This window comes from Puma concolor, chromosome B4 (genome assembly GCF_028749965.1).
Source record: "Puma concolor isolate L17-30 chromosome B4, mPumCon1.1.hap2, whole genome shotgun sequence".
NCBI classification, from domain to species: domain Eukaryota; kingdom Metazoa; phylum Chordata; class Mammalia; order Carnivora; family Felidae; genus Puma; species Puma concolor.
Window position 1 is genome coordinate 47,474,209 of NC_141673.1, and position 25,916 is coordinate 47,500,124.

The 25,916-nt window shown below is 40.9% G+C and overlaps 1 protein-coding gene across 1 annotated transcript in view; it reads right to left on the minus strand.

Moving 5' to 3' along the window:
- Positions 1 to 25,916, minus strand: part of KCNMB4 (potassium calcium-activated channel subfamily M regulatory beta subunit 4) — a 65,256-nt gene that overhangs the window by 27,255 nt on the left and 12,085 nt on the right. Inside the window, exon 2 of the mRNA XM_025926713.2 lies at positions 8,731 to 8,858. Within this exon, the coding sequence (XP_025782498.1) occupies positions 8,731 to 8,858 (128 nt within the window). The remainder of the gene's footprint in view (positions 1 to 8,730; positions 8,859 to 25,916) is intronic.

A 25,916-nucleotide genomic window follows, 5' to 3' on the forward strand; every position in this document is an offset into this window, starting at 1 on the left:
CTATAGGACAAACATACTTTCAATGATCTCTTAAAAATTAGGATCTATCTGTCTAGTATAAGAAATACGAGCTATTTATTTTATTTAACAATAAAATCTCTTCTTGTGAGTTGTTTTGTGTGTGTGTTCTATATTGCTTTACTCATTAATAAAATCCTTATTGGTTATTCATTCCATGTCTCACAGCTGAATGCAGTGAATAACCAGACAACTCACTGAATAGTTGCTTCTACCCTGGTAGTTAGAAATTTGCAGGGCAAGGAAAAAGAAACACATACATTTACTAAGTACTCACTGTTGTGCAGACATGACCTTGACCCCCCAAAATCCTTCGGATGGATAATGTTGTCCTCACTTCATAGATAAGGAAACCAAGATCAAAAAGTTGTACAATTTACCCAAGGTCACACAGTTAATAACTGGTAGAGGAGAAATGTAAACCCAGATGCCTGATGCCACATCATGGCTGTCCTTAAGGGATTAGTAATCTATAGAGGGAGAAAGGAACATATTCAACTAAGTCCATAACAGTGCGATAAAAGCCACCATAGTGGTGTCGAAGCACAGAAGAGGAAGTAATTAATTAGACCCGAAAAGGTAAGAGAAGGTTACACAGTGACATTTGAGGAAAATCTTATTTATAGCAGTAAAAATAATAGTAGCAAATGCTCTTACAGGAAAGGCCCATGGCCTTTCATTAATAACCTCACAGTAACTTTGTTATTTCCTCCTTCTACAAAGGGAAGTGAGGCACAGATAGGTTAAAGTAACATAGTCAAGACCACACACACTAGGAAGTGGCTAAGTCCAGGGTTCCTTCCACATAGCTGTGCTCTGCTGAATCCTAGAAGTGGAAAAAATGATGAAGGTGTCCCCAGGTGAGGGAAGAGGGAAGGGACTGGGGCAGAGGCATTAGCGTGCATGGGAAACAAAAAGTTCTCTGAGGTAAATGGAGCAGCTGAATAGAAGTGGAAACATTTAAATCAGATCACATCACCACTTCCCTCCAAACCCATCACTGGCTACTCACTGCATGTAAGAGAAACCTAAACTGTCTACTCTCTCTCCAGTGTCAACACTCACCATGCTCCCTCTCACTCACAGCCTCCCTGCCATGATGGCTTTCAGTTCCTAAAACTCACCAACCTCTTTCTTGCCTCAGAACCTTTACAAATGGTGGTGTCTCATTCTGAAATAGTGTCTCCCCCACTTTTACCTAGCTAACTCTTGAACATCCGCTGGTCTCCACCTAGCTATGGTTTACTCGTACAGGCCTCGGAAACTCCCCACCTTGTGACAATATCTCACAGTAGCACCTTCACTTTTCCTTTGGAGCATCTACCCTACTTTGTCATTATCTGTCTGATGCTGTGGCCACAGATTCTTTTTTTTTTTTTTTTAATTTTTTTTTTTCAACGTTTATTTATTTTTGGGACAGAGAGAGACAGAGCATGAATGGGGGAGGGGCAGAGAGAGAGGGAGACACAGAATCGGAAACAGGCTCCAGGCTCTGAGCCATCAGCCCAGAGCCCGACGCGGGGCTCGAACTCACGGACCGCGAGATCGTGACCTGGCTGAAGTCGGACGCTTAACCGACTGCGCCACCCAGGCGCCCCTGTGGCCACAGATTCTAAGCTCCATGAAGGCATGGCTCGTGGCTGGCTTTTCTTCCCCTTGCTGTTCTGTTTTTGTTTCCCCACAACTGGCACATAATTAAATAGCAGAAGTTGAAGCTGTAATGGGGAGGGCACAATCTTTATCCTATGACAATAAGAAGGCAGAAAAATATAATCGAGAATTATGACAAGAGCAAACAGAGGTTTAAATAAAGCAAAACAAAACTTTGTGAAGTGTGGGTGAGGATGTGAGAAAGGCCAAGAGCTGAAAGGATAGTTGAGGATCACTTCAGCAATCCGGATGAGAAAGAGTGAGGGCCTGAACCAAGAGAATGAATTCAAGACTTTGAGGTGGTTGGCTGGACGGGTTTGATGTGTGTGTGCGTGTGTGTGCCTCCTCTGTGCACTCTGTAAATACTATCCGCTTAGGAGGGTAAAATAAAATATCAAAAAGTAAACTGGCAAGAAAAAGAAACCATTCTACTCCCCCTAAAAGGAAAAGTTCAAAAAATAAAGACCGATCACTCCTCCTGGCCCTTTGACCCAGAGGAAATTGAGGAAAGAGTAACGGTTTTCCAAGGACAGGCTCTCTACAGCGTGAAGCCAGTCAAGCAAAGATGAAGTAAAAGAATTCTATGGCAAGCCTGGGACTGCAGAGAAGTTTCCAGTCAATGGAATGAGGATTTCAAAGCATACTCGGTAAGAGGGTGTGAGTTGGGTTCCCCTGAGAAAGGATAAGCCAGGGAAAGACTGAGAGTCCAAAAAAAAGGTATAAGCAGGGTAAATGTGACCTTATCTATGTAAAAATGGTGTAAAAAGAAAATCCACACATTGGAATGAGATCATGAGCCCCAAGACGGAGGGAAGCAATGAGGTGAAAGATTATATGTGAAGACCATGGATGGAAGCAGCCAGTGCCATCCCCCAAGCGCCTCTATGGCCTCCTTCCTGGGGGGAAGAAGGGAGGTGAACCTGGGCCTGGCCTCCCATTACAGGCAGGGTTCCTGGTGGCTGCTCTGGCCACTGCAGATTCTACTCCTGAGTGGAACTCTCCTAATTAAGACAAACAGTGAAAGCTGAGACTCCAATCATCTTTGTCTTCGATTTTTAAAATACTGTACCATCCTCTTCTTGAAAATGGAAACTTCTTGGTAACTGTTCTCCCTAATTTCCTGCATTTGAGCGAAATCTAAAGGTTACTTTAAATATAAAGTTCATCTTATCGACAGCATCTGGGAGTCTCTACAGTAAATCTATTTTTATTTCATGTTGAGCAGTAGTAAAAAGTGTACTGAGAGTAGACGGCACCGGGGAGCTGCCATTTTCACACCTCCAACCATCGCTCGTTTCCTCTTGCATATGTCGTGGTGCAAGAGCCAAACTCCCAACTTCTGATTTACCAGAGTCGTTTAAAATCATGTCTCAAGTGCTTCTGGGTTGTGATAGACTGCCCCCACTTCTATCTACACCCTGACAGCTTGGGAATGGGACAGGGAGGCGAGGATAGGGAATGGGTACCGTTCCAGAGGAGGTATGAAGGGCTAACATTTCCTGTTGCTCAAGTTAACAGTTAGCATAGGATGTGAGGCTGGGTCCCTCGGGTAGTTCTCAACATTCCGGAAGATAGTCCTTCCTGGTGGGGACTTGAAGATATTCAGAATTCATGCCCACAGGAGGCAACTGTGTTTGGGGGAGGCAGCCTTTAGAGATGCCTGAGAAGAGGGGCACCTGGGTGGCTCAGTCGGTTAAGAACCCAACTCTTGGTTTCAGCTTGGGTCGTGATCTCCCTGCTTCATGGGTTCAAGCCACATCGGGCTCCATGCTGATAGTGCAGAGCCTGCTTGGGATTCTCTCTCTCTCCCTCTCTTTCTACCCCTCCCCTGCTCTCTCTCTCTCTCTCAAAATAAATAAACTTTAAAAAAAAATTTAGAAATGCCTGAGAAGGGAAGTTTGGTAAGACAACCACCAGTTGCTCAAGACAGCCATGGGAGGGGCCACCCCTGCCCACCTCCAACTTCAGGCACAAGCTCCTGACCTCTGAGACTACTTCCTCACCCAGGGCAGGAAGCTTAAAGGATCACTTGATTCCTTCAGTAGTGGGTTCAGAATCAAACCATCTTGACTGCTGGTGCCTATTCTCTGTTACAGGGCCTCAACCTCACAGAAAAAAAATACCACTACTCCCTTAATCTTTTCTATTTCATCCTGTCTCATTTTCTTCAGGGTGCATTCCACTTTCGCCTCATTACTATGTTCAACAGGACAGCGTCTCTTTCTCAGTTTTAGTCTATAGCGGTCTCATTTCTCTGAATCCATTCCTGCTTCCCTTGAATCACTTCCTCCCCAAACTCTTTGTACAGACATGGCAAACTTCTGGAAAGAGGACTGTGCACTTATTAATGCCTTCACATTCTTCCCTCAGGCCAATATAAAATGATGTCTAACCTGGTGCTCTGAAACGACACCTAAACTATTTTCACAAAGATCGCCAACAGACTTAAAAAAAATTTTTTTTTAATGTTTATTTATTTTTGAGACAGAGTGTGAGCAGGGGAGGGGCAGAGAGAGACAGGGAGACACAGAATCTGAAACAGGCTCCAGGCTCTGAGCTGTCAGCACAGAGCCCGATGCAGGGCTCGAACCCACGAACCGCGAGATCATGACCTGAGCCAAACTCGACGCTTAACTGACTGAGCCAGCCAGGTACCCCCCCAACAGACTTGTGATTGCCAAAAACAGTGAGTTCTCAGTAGTCCTTTTTTTTGGAAATGTTTACTTTTGAGAGAGGGAGAGAGGAAGAGAGAGAGAGAGAGAGAGAGAGGGACTGCGCGTCAAAGTGGGGGAGGGGCAGAGAGAGAAAGGGAGACAAGAATCTGAAGCAGGCTCCAAGCTGTCAGCACAGAGCCCGACATGAGGCTCAAACTCACGAACTGTGAGATCATGACCTGGGCCAAAGTCAACTGCCTAACCGACCGAGCTACCCAGGTGCCCCACTCAGTAGTCCTTTTTGATTACCTCTTCCAAGACACTGTGCTCTTTTGACTCTCCTCTCACCATCTGGCCATTGCTTCCACCTTCCTTCTCCCTACAGCTTCAGTGTAGATGATCTCAAGACTGTCAACCTTCCTCTTCTCTATGTGCCCCTATTATGTGCATTCTCTCTCTTGGCTTCCACTAATAGCTTTTGTGCCAGTGACTCCCAGACCTAACACTGGCTCTGACCTCCTACTCCTGAACTAAAAGTCTGCATTTCTAACTCTTTCAAGCACCTTCTGGATATATAAGTCCCTCAAATTCAGCACAAAGCTGGACTGTCCTTTCTCACACCCAGGCAAATGTGACACCTTCCTGTTCCTCAGCACTTACATTAAGTTCTACTGCTTGTAACTATCACACATCTTCCTGATGTACCCTTCTGTGAGCTGTTTCCATGTCCACTGCCCTTATCTGGGCCCTCCAGAATCTTCATGAGGACCAGCAGAAAGATAATAGGAGGAGCTTTGGAAATCAGACAAACTGGATTCCAGTTTTTTGGTTTTTTTTTTCACTTAATAGCTGTGTACATCGGACAAGTTATTTAACTTCTTTAAGTCTTAGTTCCCTCATATGTTAAATGGAGCTAGTACTTAGAACTATTATAAGAAATTTGGTGAGGTAAATGCAATGCTATTCACAATGGCTGGCACGCAGTAGCCACTCATAAAGGTTATTTTTTTTCATTCACTATTCTCTTTACTTCCCCAACCCCCTGCCTGTCTCTGAGCTAGAGTACTCTGCCTTTAACTCTCCATCATTCTCCTCCGATACACATTCAACACTCAAACTGGTTTCTTTCTTTCTTTCTTTCTTTCTTTCTTTCTTTCTTTCTTTCTTTCTTTCTTTCTTTCTTTCAACTTTCTAAATCAGATTACTTTCTAAATCAGGTTACTTTCTAAATCAGATATCCACTCAAGTCAATCTCTGATTAAAAAAAGAAAAAAAAAAGTCACAAATTGTCATTGCCCATATAACAGACGACCTCCTTAGTATGGCATTTATGACCCTTTAGAAATCTAACTTCAAGCTACCTGTCCACCTTACAAATTCACTACTCCTTATTTTTTTAAGTTTTTATTTCTTTTGAGGGAGGGTGAGCAGGGGAGGAGCAGAGAGAAAGAGGAAGAGAGAGGATCCCAAGCACTCTCAGTGCAGAGCCTGACACGGGACTTAAACCCCGTTTGTTAGAACTGCTCACCACTACTTATTATATAACCTACACGCCTTATGTATCTATATTGTCAAGCCTTGGTTTCTTTAGTGTAGCCATCCCATCTTCAAGGTCGTCCCCGCTTTCATTTCTAGCTGATGAAATCAAATTTCTATTTGCATAAGAACCAGTTTCTCCCCCCAAAATTCCTCCTTATTAATCTGGCACATTGCATTCATTCATTCATTAATTCACCAAACTTTTATTAACTAAGAGCCAGGCATTGCGCTAAGTCCCGGGGATATAAAGCCAAAGCGGATGTGCTACATCATTAACCAGTATACAGTCTCATGGGGAAGACGGGTATATAGACGATTCCAGTAGAGAGTGATAAGTGAAAGGATAATGTAGTGGCTCTCAATCTAGTGGTATATTAGAATCCCTAAAGTCAATTTTTTTAAAATGCTAATGCCTAGGTTCAACCACCAGATATTCTAATTTCATTGGTTTGTGGTGCCTTTTTTTTTCTAAGCTCCTCTGACATAGTCATGTGAAATGAGGGTTGCAAACCCCAGGATAGAGCTGTGTAAACAGAACATGGAAAACACACCTTGTAACTGGCACTTTTGGCTGCTCCACAACATATCGTCCCTTCTTCTTCATTCCTGTCTGCTCAGGCATGCACCCTTTCTCCATCCAGCTTGGGAGCTATTGCCCCGTCCCCAACTCAGTGGTACATTCTGATTGTTCTTTCTTGTGACTGGTTTATGAGTAGGCAAGAGAACTCATTCTAAACAAGGATACCTAAGGGGAGGTCGGCTATGGGAAATTGAGAAAAGCTTTCCTAATTCCAAGAAAAACATACCAAAAGAGATAGTCTTCTTTTGGCCTTTGGACACTGCTATGCCTGCATATCATAAACATGAGTGGATCTGAGATCCAGAAAGGACCTGGGTTCTTGAGGCCACTGTTAGGTTACTGCATCAAACAACCCTAATATTGATCTACCTGTGCATTTCTTTTTTTTTTTTTAATTTTTTTTTTCAACGTTTATTTATTTTTGGGACAGAGAGAGACAGAGCATGAACAGGCGAGAGGCAAAGAGAGAGGGAGACACAGAATCGGAAACAGGCTCCAGGCTCTGAGCCATCAGCCCAGAGCCTGATGCGGGGCTCGAACTCACGGACCGCGAGATCGTGACCTGGCTGAAGTTGGACGCCCAACCGACTGCGCCACCCAGGCGCCCCTACCTGTGCATTTCTTAATGTATGCAATAATAAATTTCCCAATTGTTTATGATACTTTGAGTCCGTTTTCCGTCTGCATGCAGTAGATGGCTTCCTAAGTATATACAACCAAACCAAACTTGGAGATCACGGAAAACAACTCAGAAAAGGGGTCTTCATCAAGGCAGTCGGGAAGCAGGAGAAACAAATAAAGAGACATGGATATAAACATATAAGATATTCTGGGAACTGCACGTAGTTCAGAGTGGCATAAAGATGAGGCTGGAAAGATGGTACTGGGGCAAGAACTTGAGGAGCCCATGCTGTGGTGGATTAAATACGGCCACAAAATCTTTGCAGCTTCTTTCAAGAAGCAGAGTTGATTTTCACACCTCATGAATCTGGCTGGCCTCATACTTGCTTTGACCAATAGAATGTGTCAGAAGTGATGCTATGTAAGTTCCAGAGCCGGGGCCTGGCTCTCTTGAAATGCTGCCCTGAAGCTACCATACTGTAAGGAAGGCGACCTAACCTACTGAAGGATGAGAAGCCAGTGGAAGAGAAGTGAGAAACTTCAGCCACACCGGTACCAAGTGCTGGGCCTGCGAGGCCATCTTGGCCCACGCAGCTGTTCCAGCCATCATCTGACTGCACGGGAACCTCCCAGCCAACCCACAGAATTGTAAGAAATAGTAAGTCATTGTGGTAGGGAGCCACTAGATTTTGGGTGGTTTGTTATGCAACCATAGGTACTTGATGCATGTGCCATGCCAAGATGTTCGGACTTTACTTTGAAAACCATGAGGCGTAACCGGATTAAATTCACGTTTTAGAAAAATTGCCTTGGCAGCAGCATGAGGAATGGGCTTGGAGTGGGGGCAGGTGGGAGGTGGAAGGACTGGTTAAAAGACTTTTGTGTTGTTGGAGCTGAGAAATCATGTGGACCTGAAGTAAGACAGTGGCAGAGGGAAGGCAGACAAGAGTCACTGTGCATGACGGCAAATATAAGTTATAGTGTGTAAAAGAGAAATGCAAATTAGGAATTACTCACGGTTCTCAGGACTAAGTAAACAAGTCGATGGGAGTGCCCTTCACTAAGAGGGACTCTGGGAGGAAAAGAAAGCTTAATGTAACTGCGGAACATCTAAGAGGAGAGTACTGCAAGGAGCTGTGAACATTCAATGTTTAATGAATAAATTAGTATGATTAATCAGGGTGGGTACCATAGTGTTCTAGTCCAGCGATCTGTGGTCATATGGCATAATGTGAGTTGTCTCTAAGTCAAGTAAGTTTTCATGGTGTGAACTCATTTTCGTGATACTTCATCGGAATAGAAAGGAAAAGGAAAGGTAAGATTTGATGCGCCCCCAAATGCTCGCAAATCCACATGTGGTTCAGTTGATGTGCATTAATCTGTAATTCTCAGGAAATACCACTAGTATCTAGTGTTCCAATCTGAAAGCGCATTCTGAGGGTATCCAGAGGGTAGCGCCATGACACAAGTTCTCTCTCTTTGTCCTGCAGATTCTTCACTTACCTCCCCACCTGTAGAGTAAGGGGCTTCCCTAACTCCATGCTAGAAAGAGTTGAGACTATCTCCAGGTCAGATATTTTGTCAAGTGAGCACAATCCACGATTTATTTTGTAATAAACTACAAAGGCTACAAATCATTTTAATATGCACATGTAAATACCGGCTTACCTTTGAAATTGATTAAAATAGCAAGTAAATGGCTGGGAACCAATCTCATCTTTCCAGTACTGTTGCCAATTCATGACACTTTCCAAGTTCTTCTGATTTTCTCTCTTACAGGGAGGAATATAGGAGCACTAACAAAACAGAACACAGAAAATAAAACTATTAGTCTACAAAATGTTGAGAGGTAGTCCTTTTTTTTAATAGAGAGATGGTATTATGCACATGGTAAATCTAATTCTGATCCACCTAATTTTTAATACAACCAAAGTGAAATTGTTAAACCATGTATCAAATTTTCAATTTGGAACAATTACAGAAAATATTCCAATAACAAAAATGTAGCAAAAAATAATCTTCAGTAATTACAGTATGAGAATAGATTATAAACAATTAGATACAATGTAATAGCAAATTAAAAGCATAATATACTCTCTTTTTTCTGTGGGCCTGCCAAGCAAAAAAAAAAAGAAAGAAAAAGTTAATTTTTATCCCAAGTTGCTATCTATGGACCTTGATATTTTCCTCTTCCACTTTTAACTCCCAAATCAAGCACTTGGCTCTCCTCAGATGCTGCTCTCAACTGCTGAAACTCAAGTTTTCTTTTCTTACATTCTCTTGGACAATAAAATCAGCAGAAAAGTTCCTCCCCCAAGTACATAATCAATGCATTTTGCTAACCAATGCCTTTTCCTAGCGCTGCCTCTAACAAAGTAGTTCTCTCTGAAGGGACCCAATTACTCTAAGCAATTCAGAATCAGCAGATTTGGAAAATTATTCTTAACTCTAGATGTTAAAATTAACCATTAGCATTCTAGTCCATTTTCTCTGATTCAGGTTTTTTTTAAGTTTTTGTTTTTGTTTTTGTTTTTTTAAGTAATCTCCACACCCAGCATGGGACAAAAACTCACGACCCTGAAATCAAGAATTGGACTCTCCACTGACTGAGCAAGCTAGATGCCCCTCCAATTCAGATTTTTATAATAATGATGATCACAGTGCAAATTTACCCTTATCGAGTGTTTACAATATGCCAGCCACTGTAATAAATACTTAGCGGGCTTTAACCATGTGCTTCTTACAACAACCCTAAAATGATCTCTTATCTTACAGATGAGGAAACTGAGATTTCTATCCGCTCTACAGCTGGATGCTGGTGATTTTATCACATTCAACTCCCAGATGTTCTATCAAAGTTTCGGATGTTGAGAAGAAGAAAAACAAAACAAAACCAAACCAGTGACTTTATAGTAGAATTTGATTCGCATTATTTTACAGCATATAACTTGTCAACACCTCCCCACTATTTTCTGGTTAAAATAAAAACTTTTCAATATGATGTACAACCCTCTTCAGGATCTGCCCTCCCCCTCCTGTGGGATGCAGCCATTTAGAAGCACACAGTCCCCAGATCTTCCACGTGCTGTCACACCTACTGGCTGGTACATGCTCTTCTCTCTTCTTTTAATGCCCTTTTCCTTTTAGTCCCCTTCTTTCAAGATGCAGCTCTGGGGCATCTGTCTGGAGGAACCTTCTCTTCCTCATGTGACAGTTAAGTCCCCCTCATTTGTCCTGCCACAGGCATCATACCCCATGCAGCCATAGCTGTAATCACCGGATCCCACTGGTTTGTTTTCTATCAGCTTCCTCAATTTGCTGGCAAGTTGGAAGAGGGCTCTTTTTTTTTCCCCCTGCATCTTCACACTTAGGGCCGTGCGTGGTAATAGTGAAATCTCAAAAATGCTGGTAGAATTAATAATAACACACTTATATAAGTTTTTTTTTTATTCAAGATGATGAAGCCATTTTCATAGTAGTTAAATTTCTTTAAATTAATACAGAAATATTTTCAAATTTTAGTAAATTTGGTTACTTTCTGTTATATGTAACAAATCCACAACATGTTATGTAAATCTTATTTTAATGATTGGATAACTGGATATTTACCTTCTGTACATACAGTTAGTGTTCTCTTAATAACAGTGTATGGACTTCAAGCTGTATTACAAAGCTGTAATCATCAAGACAGTAGGGTACTGGCACAAGAACAGACACTCAGATCAATGGAACAGAATAGAGAACCCAGAAATGGACCCACAAACGTATGGCCAACTAATCTTTGACAAAGCAGGAAAGAATATCCAATGGAATAAAGACAGTCTCTTCAGCACATGGTGCTGGGAAAACTGGACAATGACATGCAGAAGAATGAACCTGGACCACTTTTTTATACCATACACAAAAATAAACTCAAAATGGATGAAAGACTAAAACATAAGACAGGAAGCCATCAAAATCCTTGAGGAGAAAGCAGGCAAAAACCTCTTTGAACTTGGCCATAGCAACTTCTTACTCAACACGTCTCTGGAGGCAAGGGAAACAAAAGCAAAAATGAACTACTGGGACCTCATCAAAGTAAACAGCTTCTGCACAGCAGAGGAAACAATCAGCAAAACTAAAAGGCAACCAACAGAATGAGAGAAGATATTTGCAAACGACGTATCAGATAAAGGGTTAGTATCCAAAATCTACAAAGAACTTATCAAACTCAACACCCAAAAAACAAATAATCCAGTGAAGAAATGGGCAGAAGACATGAATAGACACTTCTCCAAAGAAGATATCCAGATGGCCAACCGACACATGAAAAAATGCTCAACATCACCCATCATCAGGGAAATACAAATCAAAACCACACTGAGATACCACCTTGCACCTGTGAGAATGGCTAACATTAACTCAGGCAACAACAGATGTTGGTGAGGATGTGGAGAAAGAGGATCTCTTTTGCACTGTTGGTAGGAATGCAAGCTGGTGCATTAATTTAAAAAATTAAAAATAGAGGGTCGCCTGGGTGGCTCAGTCAGTTAGTGTCCAACTTCAGCTCAGGTCATGATCTCATGATTCATGGGTTCGAGCCTCGTGTCGGGCTCTGTGCTGACAGCTCAGAGCCTGGAGCCTGCTTCAGATTCTGTGTCTCCCTCTTTCTCTGCCCCTGCCCACTCACTCTGTCTCTCTCTGTCTCTCACAAATGAATAAACATTAAAAAAAAAAAATTAAAAACAGAACTACCCTACAACCCAGCAATTGCACTACTAGGTATTTATCCAAGGGATACAGGTATGCTGTTTTGAAGGGGCACACGTACCCCAATGTTTATAGCAGTACTATCAACTATAGCCAAAGTATAGAAAGAGCCCAAATGTCCATCAAGGGATGAATGGATAAAGATGTGGTATATACATACAATGGGGTATTACTCAGCAATCAAAAACAATGAAATCTGGCCATTTGCAACTATGTGGATGGAACTAGAGGGTATTATGCTAAGCAAAAGTAGTCAATCAGAGAAAAACAAATATCTGACTTCACTCATATGAGGACTTTAAAACACAGATGAACACAAGGGAAGAGAAGCAAAAATAATATAAAAACAGGGAGGGGGACAAAACAGAAGAGACTCATAAATATGGAGAACAAACTGAGGGTTACTGGAGGGCTTGTGGGAGGGGGGATGGGCTAAATGGGTAAGGGGAATCAAGAAATCTACTCCTGAAATCATTGTTGCACTATGTGCTAACTAACTTGGATGTAAATTTAAAAATAAGTAAGTAAATAACAATGTGACATATAAAGCTAAAGCTTTCTGTGAAATCCTGAATTTTGAGTTCTGCCAAAGCAGCTGTTAGGCTCAGAAGCCATGGAGGCCAGTAGATAGGGCTCCAGTCCTACTATCTCTTGGGTGTTTGGACTGGAATAAATTACTTCTGTTTTCTGGACTTCATTTTTTCTCATCTGTAAAATCTCCAAAATAATGTCTAGCTCTATATTTCTATGATTCTCTTCTTGGAAGTACATCAAGATAGGACCTAGCAGAAGACAGGACTACACTGTTGCAGTATTTTTCCCAGAAGAGATCCTGAGCACTGGGGAAGTGTCTGGGAAGCCTGACTGAGCCAACCATTCCAGCCAGCAAAATGGACAGTTGTGGTAGGTCCTTTCTTGGAGACCTGTACTTAGCTTAGTGTTCATAAGCAGCCTCTGCCATGTTTTTATTACTTCCTACAATGTGCTGGACATCTCCTTTACTTCTATTAAAACATTTTTTTTTTCTATACCATGGTCAGTGAGTGTATCAAGTGAGAGTAGGTGGCACCTGATTGTGCTCTTTGAAGGGAAGAAGTGTGAAACAAAAATCCACTGGACTGTTTTTTGCAATGGCTACGCTCAACACAAGGGGTTCACTAAACATTTTAGGGAATAACAACAAGCACCAAATGTAATTAAGGCAGATTTTTAAATTTTGCAAATTAACTCAGTTTGAAGCCTTGCTATTTTTTTTTTTCGGGGGTGGGTGGGTGGGGGCGGGATGGGTTTAAAAGAAGTACCTCCACCAAATGACAATTCTATGATTTGACCAGAAGTCACATCCACATGTTTCTGGAAAGGTCAGATAAAAACTTTCAGTGAGAGAGTAGAGTGTGTATTAGGTATGTTGTGGTTTCATATGGGAAAAAAGAAATATTCCTTGCCTTTAGGATACTTTTCTTTTTTAAGTTTATTTATTTTTGAGAGAGAGAGAGCACGCATGTGTGGGGAAGGGGCAGAGAGTTCCAGGCAGGCTCCAGGCTATCAGTGAGGAACCCATCTTGGGGCTCAATCCCACAAACTGTGAGATCATGACCTGAGCTGAAATCAAGAGTCAGACGCTTAACCTACCGGGCCACCCAGGCATCCTGCCTTTAGGATACTTTGAGATAGTGTTGGTGGATTTTTAGAAGTCTTTTTTTTTTTTTTACATTGGGAAAAATGCCTGTAATCAAAATTCAAGTATTTTTTTTTTCATGCATCACATTCTTTCCAAGAGTATCATAGATGAAATAATGAGCTTAGGGGTGCCTAAGTGACTCAGTTGGTTAAGCAATTGATTCTTGGTTTCAGCTTAGGTCATGATCTCATGGTTCATGAGTTTGAGCCCCATGTTGGTCTCTGCGCTGACAGCATGGAGACTGCTTAGGATTCTCTCCTTCTTTCTCTGCCCTTCCCCTGCATGTGTTTCTCTCTCTCTCTCTCTCTCTCTCTCTCTCTCTCTCTCTCTCAAAGTAAACAAACATTAAAAAAACCCAAAACTATTAAAATATGAGTTTATAATACTCTAGTAACTTCTAAAGCTCACATCGCCTTAAAAGGAAGATTTTTACTTTTTTTATATAGAGAGAGACTGTGAGAGGGGTAGGAGAGCAGAGGGAGAGAGCGAGAATCTTAAGCAGGCTCCATGCTCAACAGCGAGCCTGACTCAGGACTCTTGATTTCAGCTCAGGTCATGATCTCATGGTTGGATCTCATGCAGGATCGAGCCCTGCATCAGCTATTAGCATTAAGGAGCCTGTTTGAGATTCTCTCTCTCCTCTCTCTCTCTGCCCCTCCCCCACTCATGCTGCCCCCCCGCCTCTCTCTCTCTGTCAAAACAAACAAATAATCATTCAAAAACAACAATATCAAAAAAAGTGACGCAAACCTTAAGTTCTTAAAACTCATTATTGTTCATTTTCTTGTACTTTGATTCTCCCATTAATTTGTCTTTTAAAATTTCTGTGAAGCCTAACTCAGATTCTCCCTAGATCCCTTCTCAATTCAGGTGGATCAGCGTAGATTAAGAATTTTAAAATAAGTAATAAATACCAATCCAAAGCAGTGTTCCAGGGGGGGAAAAATTGGAAATTCAGTCAGAGACTCCTTTTCTCTCTGGACTGTTCAGACCTGATGGGTTTCCAGGCACTATAACAGCTCCACCATGAATAGCTCACCATTGGGGGAGGGGCACAAATGATAATGTAGACCACCATATCATCAGCAACATCACTTTCATCATCATGACTAACATTTATTGATTATATGTGAAGCATCTCATCATGGCAAATCTACTTTAATCCAAGTGAGCAAATATTATAATCACCTATGTTTTACAGAAGAAAACGAGGGCAGAGGTTTAAGAAAACTTTCCCTCAGTCACAATGGCAAATGGGAAAGTTGGGATTCAGATTGCAGAGTGTCCTTAACCACTGCCCCACGCTGTGCCGTGTCTCTATCTCTAGGGCTTCCCACTTTTCTCTCTTTGGAGCTCCCTGCTTTGGGGGGAAGGAAGATGCCTTGACTTTTGCCTCCCTCTCTCAGAGAACCAGTGTAATGATTCTCTGGGAATGGAATTGGTGTAGCCCTCCCGAAGACTGATGGGTCAAGGCAGGCTGGGGCAAAGCTTTGTTTTCCCGGTACCTTCTCAGAGAAGTGCATTGTAAGTCTTTGCTTGTTCCCTTCTCTCTCCATTTGGCTCCAGGGGTGGTTTTTGGTGCCATGGATGTAATTTCACTTAGGTGAATTTACAGACACGATGTCTTTGGTCATAGAGGACAATGAGCGTTCCCTGGGAGAAACTTCTTCATTCAATTCTGACCTTTTTTGTTTCTCATTTGCAAAGGCAACATTTCCCAATTTCTAATATTATCACCCAAATAACCTTCACTATTGTCTGTGTCATTTGCTGCCTAAACTTGCATGAAATCATTTTCTTTAAAAAGTGAAGACAAAAAGAAGAATGTGATAAAATATATTTGTTTGATGCCTACCTGGTAGAAAAAAATTTTTTGACTTTTGCATTTACGCACCAAGTTGACAGAATCAAGTGGGCTAAGACTTCAGTGAGTTTATTAAGGGAAGATACAATCATCATTTGATGTGGAATATTTGATTATGTACTTATTATGACTTATTTTTCCATTATCTTATTTTAGGGTTTATCAAGATTTATAATAGCATTCTTTGCAGCCTATCACAATGGATTTATATTTTAATAGTACCCTCTTGAGTGTGTTCTTTTGTGTCTTCAGGATTGCATTTCAATCATGTGGGCAGAGTAGGCAGAATTCACTTTCTTCCTTTACTGAATCATTTAAAAAACCATTGCACAATACATGTGATCCATTTAAACATCGGGGAGCGAGTCTATGTTAGACATTATCTAAGAAACAGAAATGGAGAAACTTTTTTTCTTCCAGTTTCTTTACTGACTTCAGTTGGTTAGGGAGGGTAGTATTGAAAGACATAATGCTAGAATGGATTTAGCTGATTAAATAATTTCTGAAGTAAACTTGATTAGAAAATGAATTCTTGGGGCTCCTGGCTGGCTCAGTCAGTAGAGCCTGCAACATATTCCTTTTTTTTTTTACATTTTTTTTAACGCTTTTTATTTATTTTTGTGACAGGGAGAGACAGAGCATGAACGGGGGAGGGTCAGAGAGAGGGAGACACAGAATCCGAAACAGGCTCCAGGCTCTGAGCTCTCAGCACAGAGTCCGACGCGGGGCTCAAACTCACGGACTGCGAGATCATGACCTGAGCTGAAGTCGGCCGCTTAACTGACTGAGCTACCCAGGCACCCCTCCCCCCCTTTTTTTTTTTGAGAGAGAGGGCAAAAGTGAGCAAGGGGCAGAGACAAAGAGAGAGAGAGAGAGAGAGAGAGAGAGAGAAGTGGGGCTCATCCGAAGCAGGGCTCAAGCACATAGGATGCAGGGCTTGAGTTCACAAACCACAAGATCATGACCTAAGCAAAAGTCAGATGCTTAACCGACTAAGCCACTCAGGTGCCCCTAGAGTATGCAACTTTTCTGATCTTGGGGTCGTGAGTTTGAGCCCCACGTTGGAGAGATTCCTTTAAAAAAATTTTTAATTAAAAAAAAAAAAGAAAATGAATTCTTGAAACATTATCTACTGGAACATGGGTCTAATTATATTTTATCCTATAATTCCCCATTTTCTGAAATCCTGTAAGATATATGTGTCAGCTATGATGTGTAACTTGAATGACAGTTTTGGACAATATAAATGTATAATCAGGAAAACACTGTGGAATAAAAAGTGTAACTGAGCCATTTATAAACTCCATAATGTTTCATATGCCTCGACTTCATTAATTGTGTATACGCACACACCTTATTAATGCACGTTAACTTAACAAACACATACAAAATTACATGTCAGCTAAAAAAAAAAAAAAATTAAATTCTAGGGCAGGTGGCTCCAGAATCTGTATCCATACCTGAAAGCTAAATGAAAATAATCTTGTGGAAGAACTTGAAGATCAAACAAATGGCTTAGAAAACAAAAAGCAAGGCTGACTAAGAATAGGAGAAGCTACGGTAAGTTCTTCGGAGAGAACATGGTGCCCAGCCTACAGCGTGTTTGTCAAAGTCTGTTCCAAAGACCACCTGGATTGTTCATCAAAAAGGGCCACCCTCCCGAGAGTCTGATTCAGTCAGACCAGGAATCTGTATTATTAACAGCTCTCCTTCACCCTTGGAATGACACATTTTTAGGATTGATAATTTAAGCAACAAGCCATTCTTGACTGCTGAGTACAGGACAGTGTGCAAAGAGGAGATATTACTCACCCTTTATTTGTCTCTTCCCTTCCTTCCCAGGAGCGTGCCTTGTAGTAGTAGCATGAGTAGTAGCTTATTCACAAAGTGCTTTGTGATTACAAAAGAGCAAGTGGAGATCTTGGCTTTGGGGGTATGATAGAGGCTTCGCAAAAGAGATGATTTTGATTTGTGTTTTTTAGGTTGAACAGGAGTTTGCTTCTCAGAGAATGGGTGAGGAAGGTGATATTCTGAGAAGAAAAAATGGAATGTGCAATGACTTTGTGTATAAATGTTCCAGAAAGACTGAGTCATCTAATGTGCTTGGAGGATAGAGGGCATGGGGAATGGCGTTGAGAAATGCCCAATTATCTGAACTACTACTCACTAAAAATTGCTTCTCTCTCCTTAAATGCTTCAATGAGAAACTGCTTGCTACCTCCTGCAGAGTATTCCCACCCACCCACAAATTTATTGTCATGTGTTGATACTATCTGCATTCTGTAATTCAGTAATATTCATTTAACTTTCAGATTCAAGCAGACTGTTAAGGTTGGTGGTACTATTAAAACTGAGAAAAGTTCCAAATAACATTCCACTTTCAAGAGAAAATAGTTCATTCATCTTTAGAGTTAGAAAATAAAAATACCGTGTCTACTAAAAATAGAGGTTAAGTCTAAATAGAAAAAGTCAAACCAAAACAAGAAGTTTTAACCCGGAAAAAGCTCAATAGTCATTATTTATAACAAGTATGACAGTACATGTAAAAATGTGTTCAATGGCATATGACTGTAACTTAAAATCTTTGAGATGACCAATCCTCATGACCATACAGAACACTGAAATGAAATAAAACTTTCTTAAATTTCATGCATGCATTCAGATATGCTCATTGATGGCATTATTTATGTATTGTATACTGTAAAGTGCACACATTTTAATGTGTGTATACATATTTAATGAAATATGACAACCACCATTTGTTTGAAAAAGACCAACAAACCCTATCCATGCTAAGTCCACTTTAACCAGGATTGGTTGTGTTGATAAGAACTTGATGTTTCCGGGGCGCCTGGGTGGCACAGTCGGTTAAGCATCTGACTCTTGATCTTGGCTCAGGTCATGATCTCACAGTTTCTGAGTTTGAGTCCCACATACAGCTCTGCACTGATAGTGTGGAGCCTGCTTGGGATTCTGTCTCTCCTTTTCTGTGCCCCTTCCCCACTTGTGTGCGTGTTCTCTCTCTCTCTTAAAATAAATAAAGTTAATTAAAAAATTTAAAAAAAAACTTGATGTTTCCTACTTGTGGCAGAATGAGTTTTCCAAAGATGGCTGCACCAATACGTATCCCATTTCCTAAGCCATTTCATAAGTCAATGTGACATTGACACTCTTCTCAGTGTACAGCTTTATCTTTCCTTCTTTAGAACATGGATGAGTCTATGATCCTGTGTGACTTCCAAGGCTAACTCAGAAAAGGTGACATAGCTTCTGCCCGTAACTCTCTCTTGGGAATGTCTGCCCTTGGAATCCAGACACTATTCTGTGAGGAAGCCAAAACTGCCCTGTACAGAGAGATCACACTATAAGGCTGGTGTGGAGAGGAACCGAGACCCCCCACCCAATAGCCAGCATCAACTACCTGATATATGAGTAAATGAACCTTCAGATGATTCCAGTGTCCAGCCTTTGGGTATTCCACTGGGACCTCAGACGTCATGAAGCATAGATAAGCTGTCCCCTTTGTGTCCTAAATCTCCGACCCACAGAATTTGTGAGCATAATAGAAATGATTTAATCCACAGGAATCTTTGACAGTGGCTAACAGATCATAGGACCCCTAGGACTAAAAAGGTGAACACCCTTTAAGGTTCTCCTTGATCTACATACTTGAAAACACCTGAGGTTTGGTGAAATGTAGTCTAATGGGTCACTGTGACACAAGACAGGGCTCCTCATCCAATCCTCAGGCCAAAAGCTCCTTGAATGAAGGGAAGGCTGGGAAGGCCCTGGGAAGGCCCTCTGAAGTAGCACCTACCGAAAATCTAACCTTTCCCCAGAGAACATGCAGACATTTACCAGAGTAGCCATGCAGTGTGAAAAGGGTAGACACGTATTTTATTTTTCAAGAGTTTAATTCCAGTGTAGTTAACATACAGGTGTACAATATAGTGATTGAACAATCACCTGGCAACCATCGTTCGTCCTCTCTAGCTCAATGTTTGGTTTTTGGCTTGTCTAGAAGGGGCAGACATTTAGAGTGTTATAGGACTAGCTCTGTGCTAACCTTAATGCCTGAGGGCCCTAGTCTGACTGTGCTCCCAATGGGGGCTCATAGCATCAAGAGAAAAGGGAGGATGAGCACTGGGTGTTGTATGGAAACTAATTTGACAATAAATTTCATATGATAAAAAAAATAAAAATAAAAAATAAAAATGGACAGATAGAAAAAAAGAGAGAGAGAGAAAAGGGAGTTTTGGCCCAGGTATCACAATGGGCCCAGTGAGTCCATGAACTCTCTTATGGTTATTCCTACAGATCCCAAAGGTATAGATATAATACACATACTTAACTCTAGTCCTAAATTCCTCCCTTGACCCCCTTACTCATAGACAGAACTCTGAAACTACCTGTTCTTTCTCCAAATAGTAAACTGATAAGCCAAGACTGTCACCCTAGGAAGTCACAGAGATCACAGGAGTGAGGATTCCTACCACGTCCCTATTTAACTTGCCTATTTGGCTCCTGAAGAAGGCAGATGAGTCTTGGAGAATGGCTGTACTGCTAAATGAATCAGTGGTGGCCCCAATTTCAGCTGCCATTTCAGATATAGTCTATTTACTGCAGCAAATAAACTTACCACTGGAACCTATCCTCTGGTGACTGATCTGGCAAATGCTATTTTCTCCATTTTTATGGACAAAGAACACCAGAGACCGCTACACTTTTACCTGGTCGAGATGGTGTAGACTTTCCAGACTTATTCAGGATTGTCCTACTGAGCACTACCTCAACTTTCTTTGGTTCTTATGCTCTGCTCTGCAGTAGAACAGAACAGAACAGTATACATTGATAATACCAGGGTGATGACTGGACCTGGAAGCAGGGAGAACATGGTGCCCTAGATTCCTTGGTAGAGAACAGATGTGCCAGTGATTGGGAAGTTCGGGACCTGCCACCTCAGCTATGCTTCTGGGAGGCTAGTGGTCTAGGGAATTTCTGGATACCCCTTCCAAAGTAAAAGACAAACTGCTGCATCTTTCACTCCTTAAAAATAAGAGTCACAATGTTTGGTGAACTTCCTTATATTTTGGTGGACACATATATATCCACTTTTGAGATCGCTACTCTGACCCTTTTACTGAGTAACCCCTAATACCACCAGCTTTCCGTGGCAGCCAGGGCAGGAGAACCCACTGCAGCTGCTCCAGGCTACAGAAAGCCCTGTCAATTCACCTCTCTGGCCCAGGGCCTCCAACAGTCTATGGGGTCTCTGCCAGTTTGGGGGGTACATGGAGCCCACCAAGAGCCCTGATAACATAAAGCAAACCTATGCTTTCTTTGGAGAATATTTCCTTCTAAGAGACCACTGACTTACTGCTGAGTGCCAGTAGGATCTGGATGCCTGAACACGGAACATCATTACCATGCTATCCACTGGACACTGGGCTTTTTGACCCACTGGAACATAATGGTGGGGTTTACAGGGCTGAGGCAGGTAGTGCTGGGAAACAAGTTTCATAAGCAAATGGCTCACACTCCCAATGCACCCTCTCTTTTTTATACTATCACCTTTCCCAACCTGTCCTAATAAACAGTTGCTTACGAGGCCTGTTTTTCTACTACTGGGATATACGTACCCCCAGGAGTACTCTGCAGTGTGCTGGTGGGTATTTAAAGCCTTTGACCAGTTGGGGTAGATGAAGAAATCTGGCCTCAGGGAGCATAACTCTGAGGAGAACTTCCAATTGTTTCTCTCATAAGAAATGAAGTTGAAGGTACAGACCTACACTGATTCATGCACACTGCCAAATAAATCACAAACTGCGTTTTGATTAAAGGAATGAGACTGCGTTTAAATCATCAGAAACAGAACTCTGATCAAAACATGAAATCTAAAAGTTGTATTTCCCATGCATCCCTTCTCAGGAAGCTGCTTGAGGACGTATCCACCAAAACAACAGTATAAACCAAGAAAAGAGGACCACACTGGGTCAAGGAAACAGAGTACTCAACATGGGAGAAACACAGCAGGCCTAAGGCGTAACCAGTTCAATTTGGGGCAGTAGTAGGCTGAAGGAATCCAGAATGGTATCCCAGGAAATTTCTTTAAAAAGAAAAACGTGTAACTAAATGGTCACCTATTATGAATAACCATATGAAAAACGGTGTACAAAGTGGCTTTACAATTCTTTGGGAAAATTAAGAGAAAGGGTCATAGGAAAGTAAGAAATTACGAGAAGAGGATTGTCAGCTCAAGGAAAATAAACAGTTATAGAAATGAGCAATAATTTACAGTTAAAATATGTTAATGCCCAATATTAATGTAGCCAAAAATTAGGATAGAACCGTATTTAAAGAATGAAGGGCAGAAAACTAGGGTGGGATGGGACGGTGTAAGAAAGCTAAATCCTCACATTCCATCATAGGGTCAATAGTATCTAAAATATACACATCAGAGCCTACTATTGGGAAACATGGAGATAAATATTAGAGAAAAAATAAACTAAAAATATTTAGTTGTGTCTGCATTGCAAAAAGGATCGAGACAAAGGAATCTCAATAAAGAAATACTCCCTACTAATAAAGTTATAGCACAATTTGATTTTTAAACCTATGTTCATGATAATAATAGCAAATATTCATCAAAGGCTTACCATGTATGAAGCACTATTCTAGATGTTTCACACATATTAACTTACTTAATCCTGATAACTTGATGAGATAGGTACTATTATAGTCTTCATTTTATAGATGAAAAAACTGAGGCAGACATGTTAAGTAATTTCCAAGGTCATACTGCTATTTTGATTAAGATTTAATTTAAAAAAAGCATAATAGGGGCGCCTGGGTGGCGCAGTCGGTTAAGCGTCCGACTTCAGCCAGGTCACGATCTCACGGTCCGCGGTCCGTGAGTTCGAGCCCCGCGTCAGGCTCTGGGCTGATGGCTCGGAGCCTGGAGCCTGTTTCCGATTCTGTGTCTCCCTCTCTCTCTGCCCATCCCCCGTTCATGCTCTGTCTCTCTCTGTCCCAAAAATAAATAAAAAACATTGAAAAAAAAATTAAAAAAATAAATAAATAAAAAAAGCATAATAGATACACAAGGTAAAAATGCAAATACTGGGAAAGGGTACAAGCTGAAATGTCTTTCTCTGACTTTGATCCTGACCCCCAGACAAACATGCTTAACAGTTGTACATTCTTCCGATGTTTCCTACATTTTATTTTAACATAAATGTGAGCACACTCTTCTCTGTTTTGCCCTTTGTCTTTCATTTAACAATATATCTTGGTGCTGTCATATCTGCATATAGAGATCTATCTCATTCTTTTTTGAATTTTACTACATGGATATGCAAGAATTATTAATTAAAGGTGTTTCCAGTCTTTTGCAATTCCAAAAAAGCAACAAACTTCCTTTTACAGGCATCTACACATACATGAGAACAGGAAAAATCAAAGTGTGTCTACATTCAAAACTTATGGCTACAGGGGCGCCTGGGTGGCTCAGTCGGTTAAGTGTCTGACTTCAAGTCATGATCTCACAGTTCCTGAGTTAGAGCCCCACTTTGGGCTCTGTACTGACAGCTCAGAGCCTGGAGCCAGCCTTGGATTAGGTGTCTCCTTCCACCCTGCCCCTCCCTCGCTCTCTCAGGAATAAACATTTAAAAATTAAAAAACAAAACAAAACAAAAACAGGGGCGTCTGGGTGGCTCAGTCGGTTGAGTGCCCAACTTCGGCTCAGGTCATGATTTCACGGTCTGTGGGTTCGAGCCCCACGTCGGGCTCTGTGCTGACAGCTCAGAGCCTGGAGCCTGCTTCCAACCCTGTGTTTCCCTCTCTCTCTGCCTCTCCCCCACTCTCACTTTGACTCACTCTGTCTCTCAAAAATAAATAAATGTAAAAAAAATTTTTTTTTAATTAAAAAAAAATTTTTTTTAATTAAAAAAACAAAAACAAAAACAAAGAACACTTATGACTATAGTGTTGCAAAGAGATTGTGCCAACTGCATTTCTGCTAGCAGTTTATGAGAGCACCTATTCCCATGTCCTTAAAAAAATAAAAAATAATCTGGTACAATTAAACATTCTGATAGGTGAAATATGGGACTTGTGTGAATTTGCATTTTTAAATAGAGGTAATGATTCTTCCATATTTTTAAAACTATTTGTATTTATTTTCTGCAAACTGACTATCCATGACATCTGCCCATTTTGGTTATTTTCTAAGAGTCTTTACATGGAAGAAAATTAATCTTCATCACACATTGCCAATTTCCTTCCTCGTTTTGTCTCTTTTGACCTAATTTGTGGTATGTTTGCTATATAGCCATATGTAACTTTTAAGAGCGCAATCTGTGAAAATTTATGCAATTAGACCCACATCAATGACAAACTCATTACCACTGTTATCTCACTTAGGATTTCACATAAATATTCTTAAGCAAAGCTGTCCCATAATTTCCATCTGTACATGTATGTTATCATAGGTGTTTTGTTTTTTTTTTTTAAGTTTATTCATCTATTCTGAGAAAGAGAGAAAGCGCAAGCAGGGGAGGGGCAGAGAGAGAGAGAGACAGGGAGAGAGAGAATCCCAAGCAGGCTCCACACTGTCAGCTGTCAGCGAAGAGCCTGATGCGAGAGGCTTGAACTCACGAAGCATGAGATCATGACCTGAGCTGCAGTCAGTCGCTCAACCGAGTCACCCAGGCACTCCCGTAGGTGTTTGTTTCAATGTAATCCTAAAATTATTTTAAAAATTTCAGAAGTTTTCCTTGTTTCTGTGTGCTTTGGCAGAGTTTAAAATAGGATTAACGTGGGCGCCTGGGTGGCGCAGTCGGTTAAGCGTCCGACTTCAGCCAGGTCACGATCTCACGGTCCGCGGTCCGTGAGTTCGAGCCCCGCGTCAGGCTCTGGGCTGATGGCTCGGAGCCTGGAGCCTGTTTCCGATTCTGTGTCTCCCTCTCTCTCTGCCCCTCCCCCGTTCATGCTCTGTCTCTCTGTGTCCCAAAAATAAAATAAAAAACGTTGAAAAAAAAAATTAAAAAAAAAAATAAAATAGGATTAACGTTATCTGTTTTCATACAATTCAACTGGAAGCATTTGCAATTGGGAGTTTCTTTGTAAGATTAGTGAGATACACTAATTACAACTAAATTGTAATTCTTCACTGAACTGCCTGCTCATGCTTGCCTTGTGTGTTAGTCAGGGCTCTCTAGAAAAACAGGACCAATAGAATATATGTTGACATATAATAAGAGATTTACTATGAGGCATTGGCTCATGTGATAAGGGAAGCTGAGAAGTGCCACAATCTACTGCCCACAAGATGGAGACCCAGGAAAGTGGGTGGTGTAATTCAGTGGAAGTCCAAAGGCCCCAGGTCACAGCAATACCAATGTCATGTTCCAGCTCCAGCAGAGAAAAAATTTGCCCTTGCTCTGCTTTTTTGTTCTATTTAAGCCCTCAACAGATCAGATGATGTCCACCTGCATTGGTGAGGATGAATCTTCCTTATGGAGACTACTGATTCAAATGCTATTCTCTTCCAGAAACACCCTCACAGATGCACCTAGAAATAATATTTTACCAGCTCTCTGGGCATTCATTAGCCCAGTGAAGTTGGCACATAAAATCAACCATCAAACCTCGTGTTCCACTGAAGAGATGGTCATTTATTGCTAAGAGCTCTTCACTTGTTGTTTTGAATCATTTCTCGACCAGTGTGAATATTCTCTCAAATTTGTCATTTTTCTTTAGATTGTTATGTTGATTTTTTGGGTTTCACGCTGAGCACGGAACCTGCTTAGCATTCTCTCTCCCTCTTTCTCTGCCCCTCTCCTTGCCAGTACTCTCTCTCTCTCTCCAAATAAATAAATAAACATGTATTTTAAAAAATAAATTGTAATGTCGGTTTATTTAAAGCTTTTCTTTATTATGTCATTAAACAAATCAGTGCATTCCTGCAGAAATTTATGATTTCTGCCCTTAGTGTCATGTTTAGAAAGGCCTGTACTGCCCCCCCAAATTATGTAAATATTTACCTATATTTATTATAATTACCTATTACCTATATTTATTATAACAATAAATATGTATTTATTATATATTATTTTCAAAGACCAAAATTTTGTTCCATCAAAATTATAATGTTATTTAAATTAAATTTATATTTTATTTTTATTAAACATTTTTCCAAATAATTTTTGAGTTGGGAGTTTCTTTGTAAGACTAGTGAGATTACACTAATTACAACTAAATTGTAATTCTTCACTGAACTGCCTGCTCATGCTTGCCTTATGTGTTAGCCAGGGTTCTCTAGAAAATTTATTTGGAAAATTAGTATTTTTAAATATATATTTTTCTAAATAATAGGGAAGCTTTAACATCATTTATTGAAGACGTCCCTTTATAAGTTACTTGAAATGCCAAAATTTGCAAAGCAAATCTCCTTTTAACATTCTTTTCTGGTAACAGCTTTATTGAAATATAATTCACATACCAGTCAATTCACCCATCTAAAATGTATAACTCAAAATAACTTAAAAGAATAAAATGTAT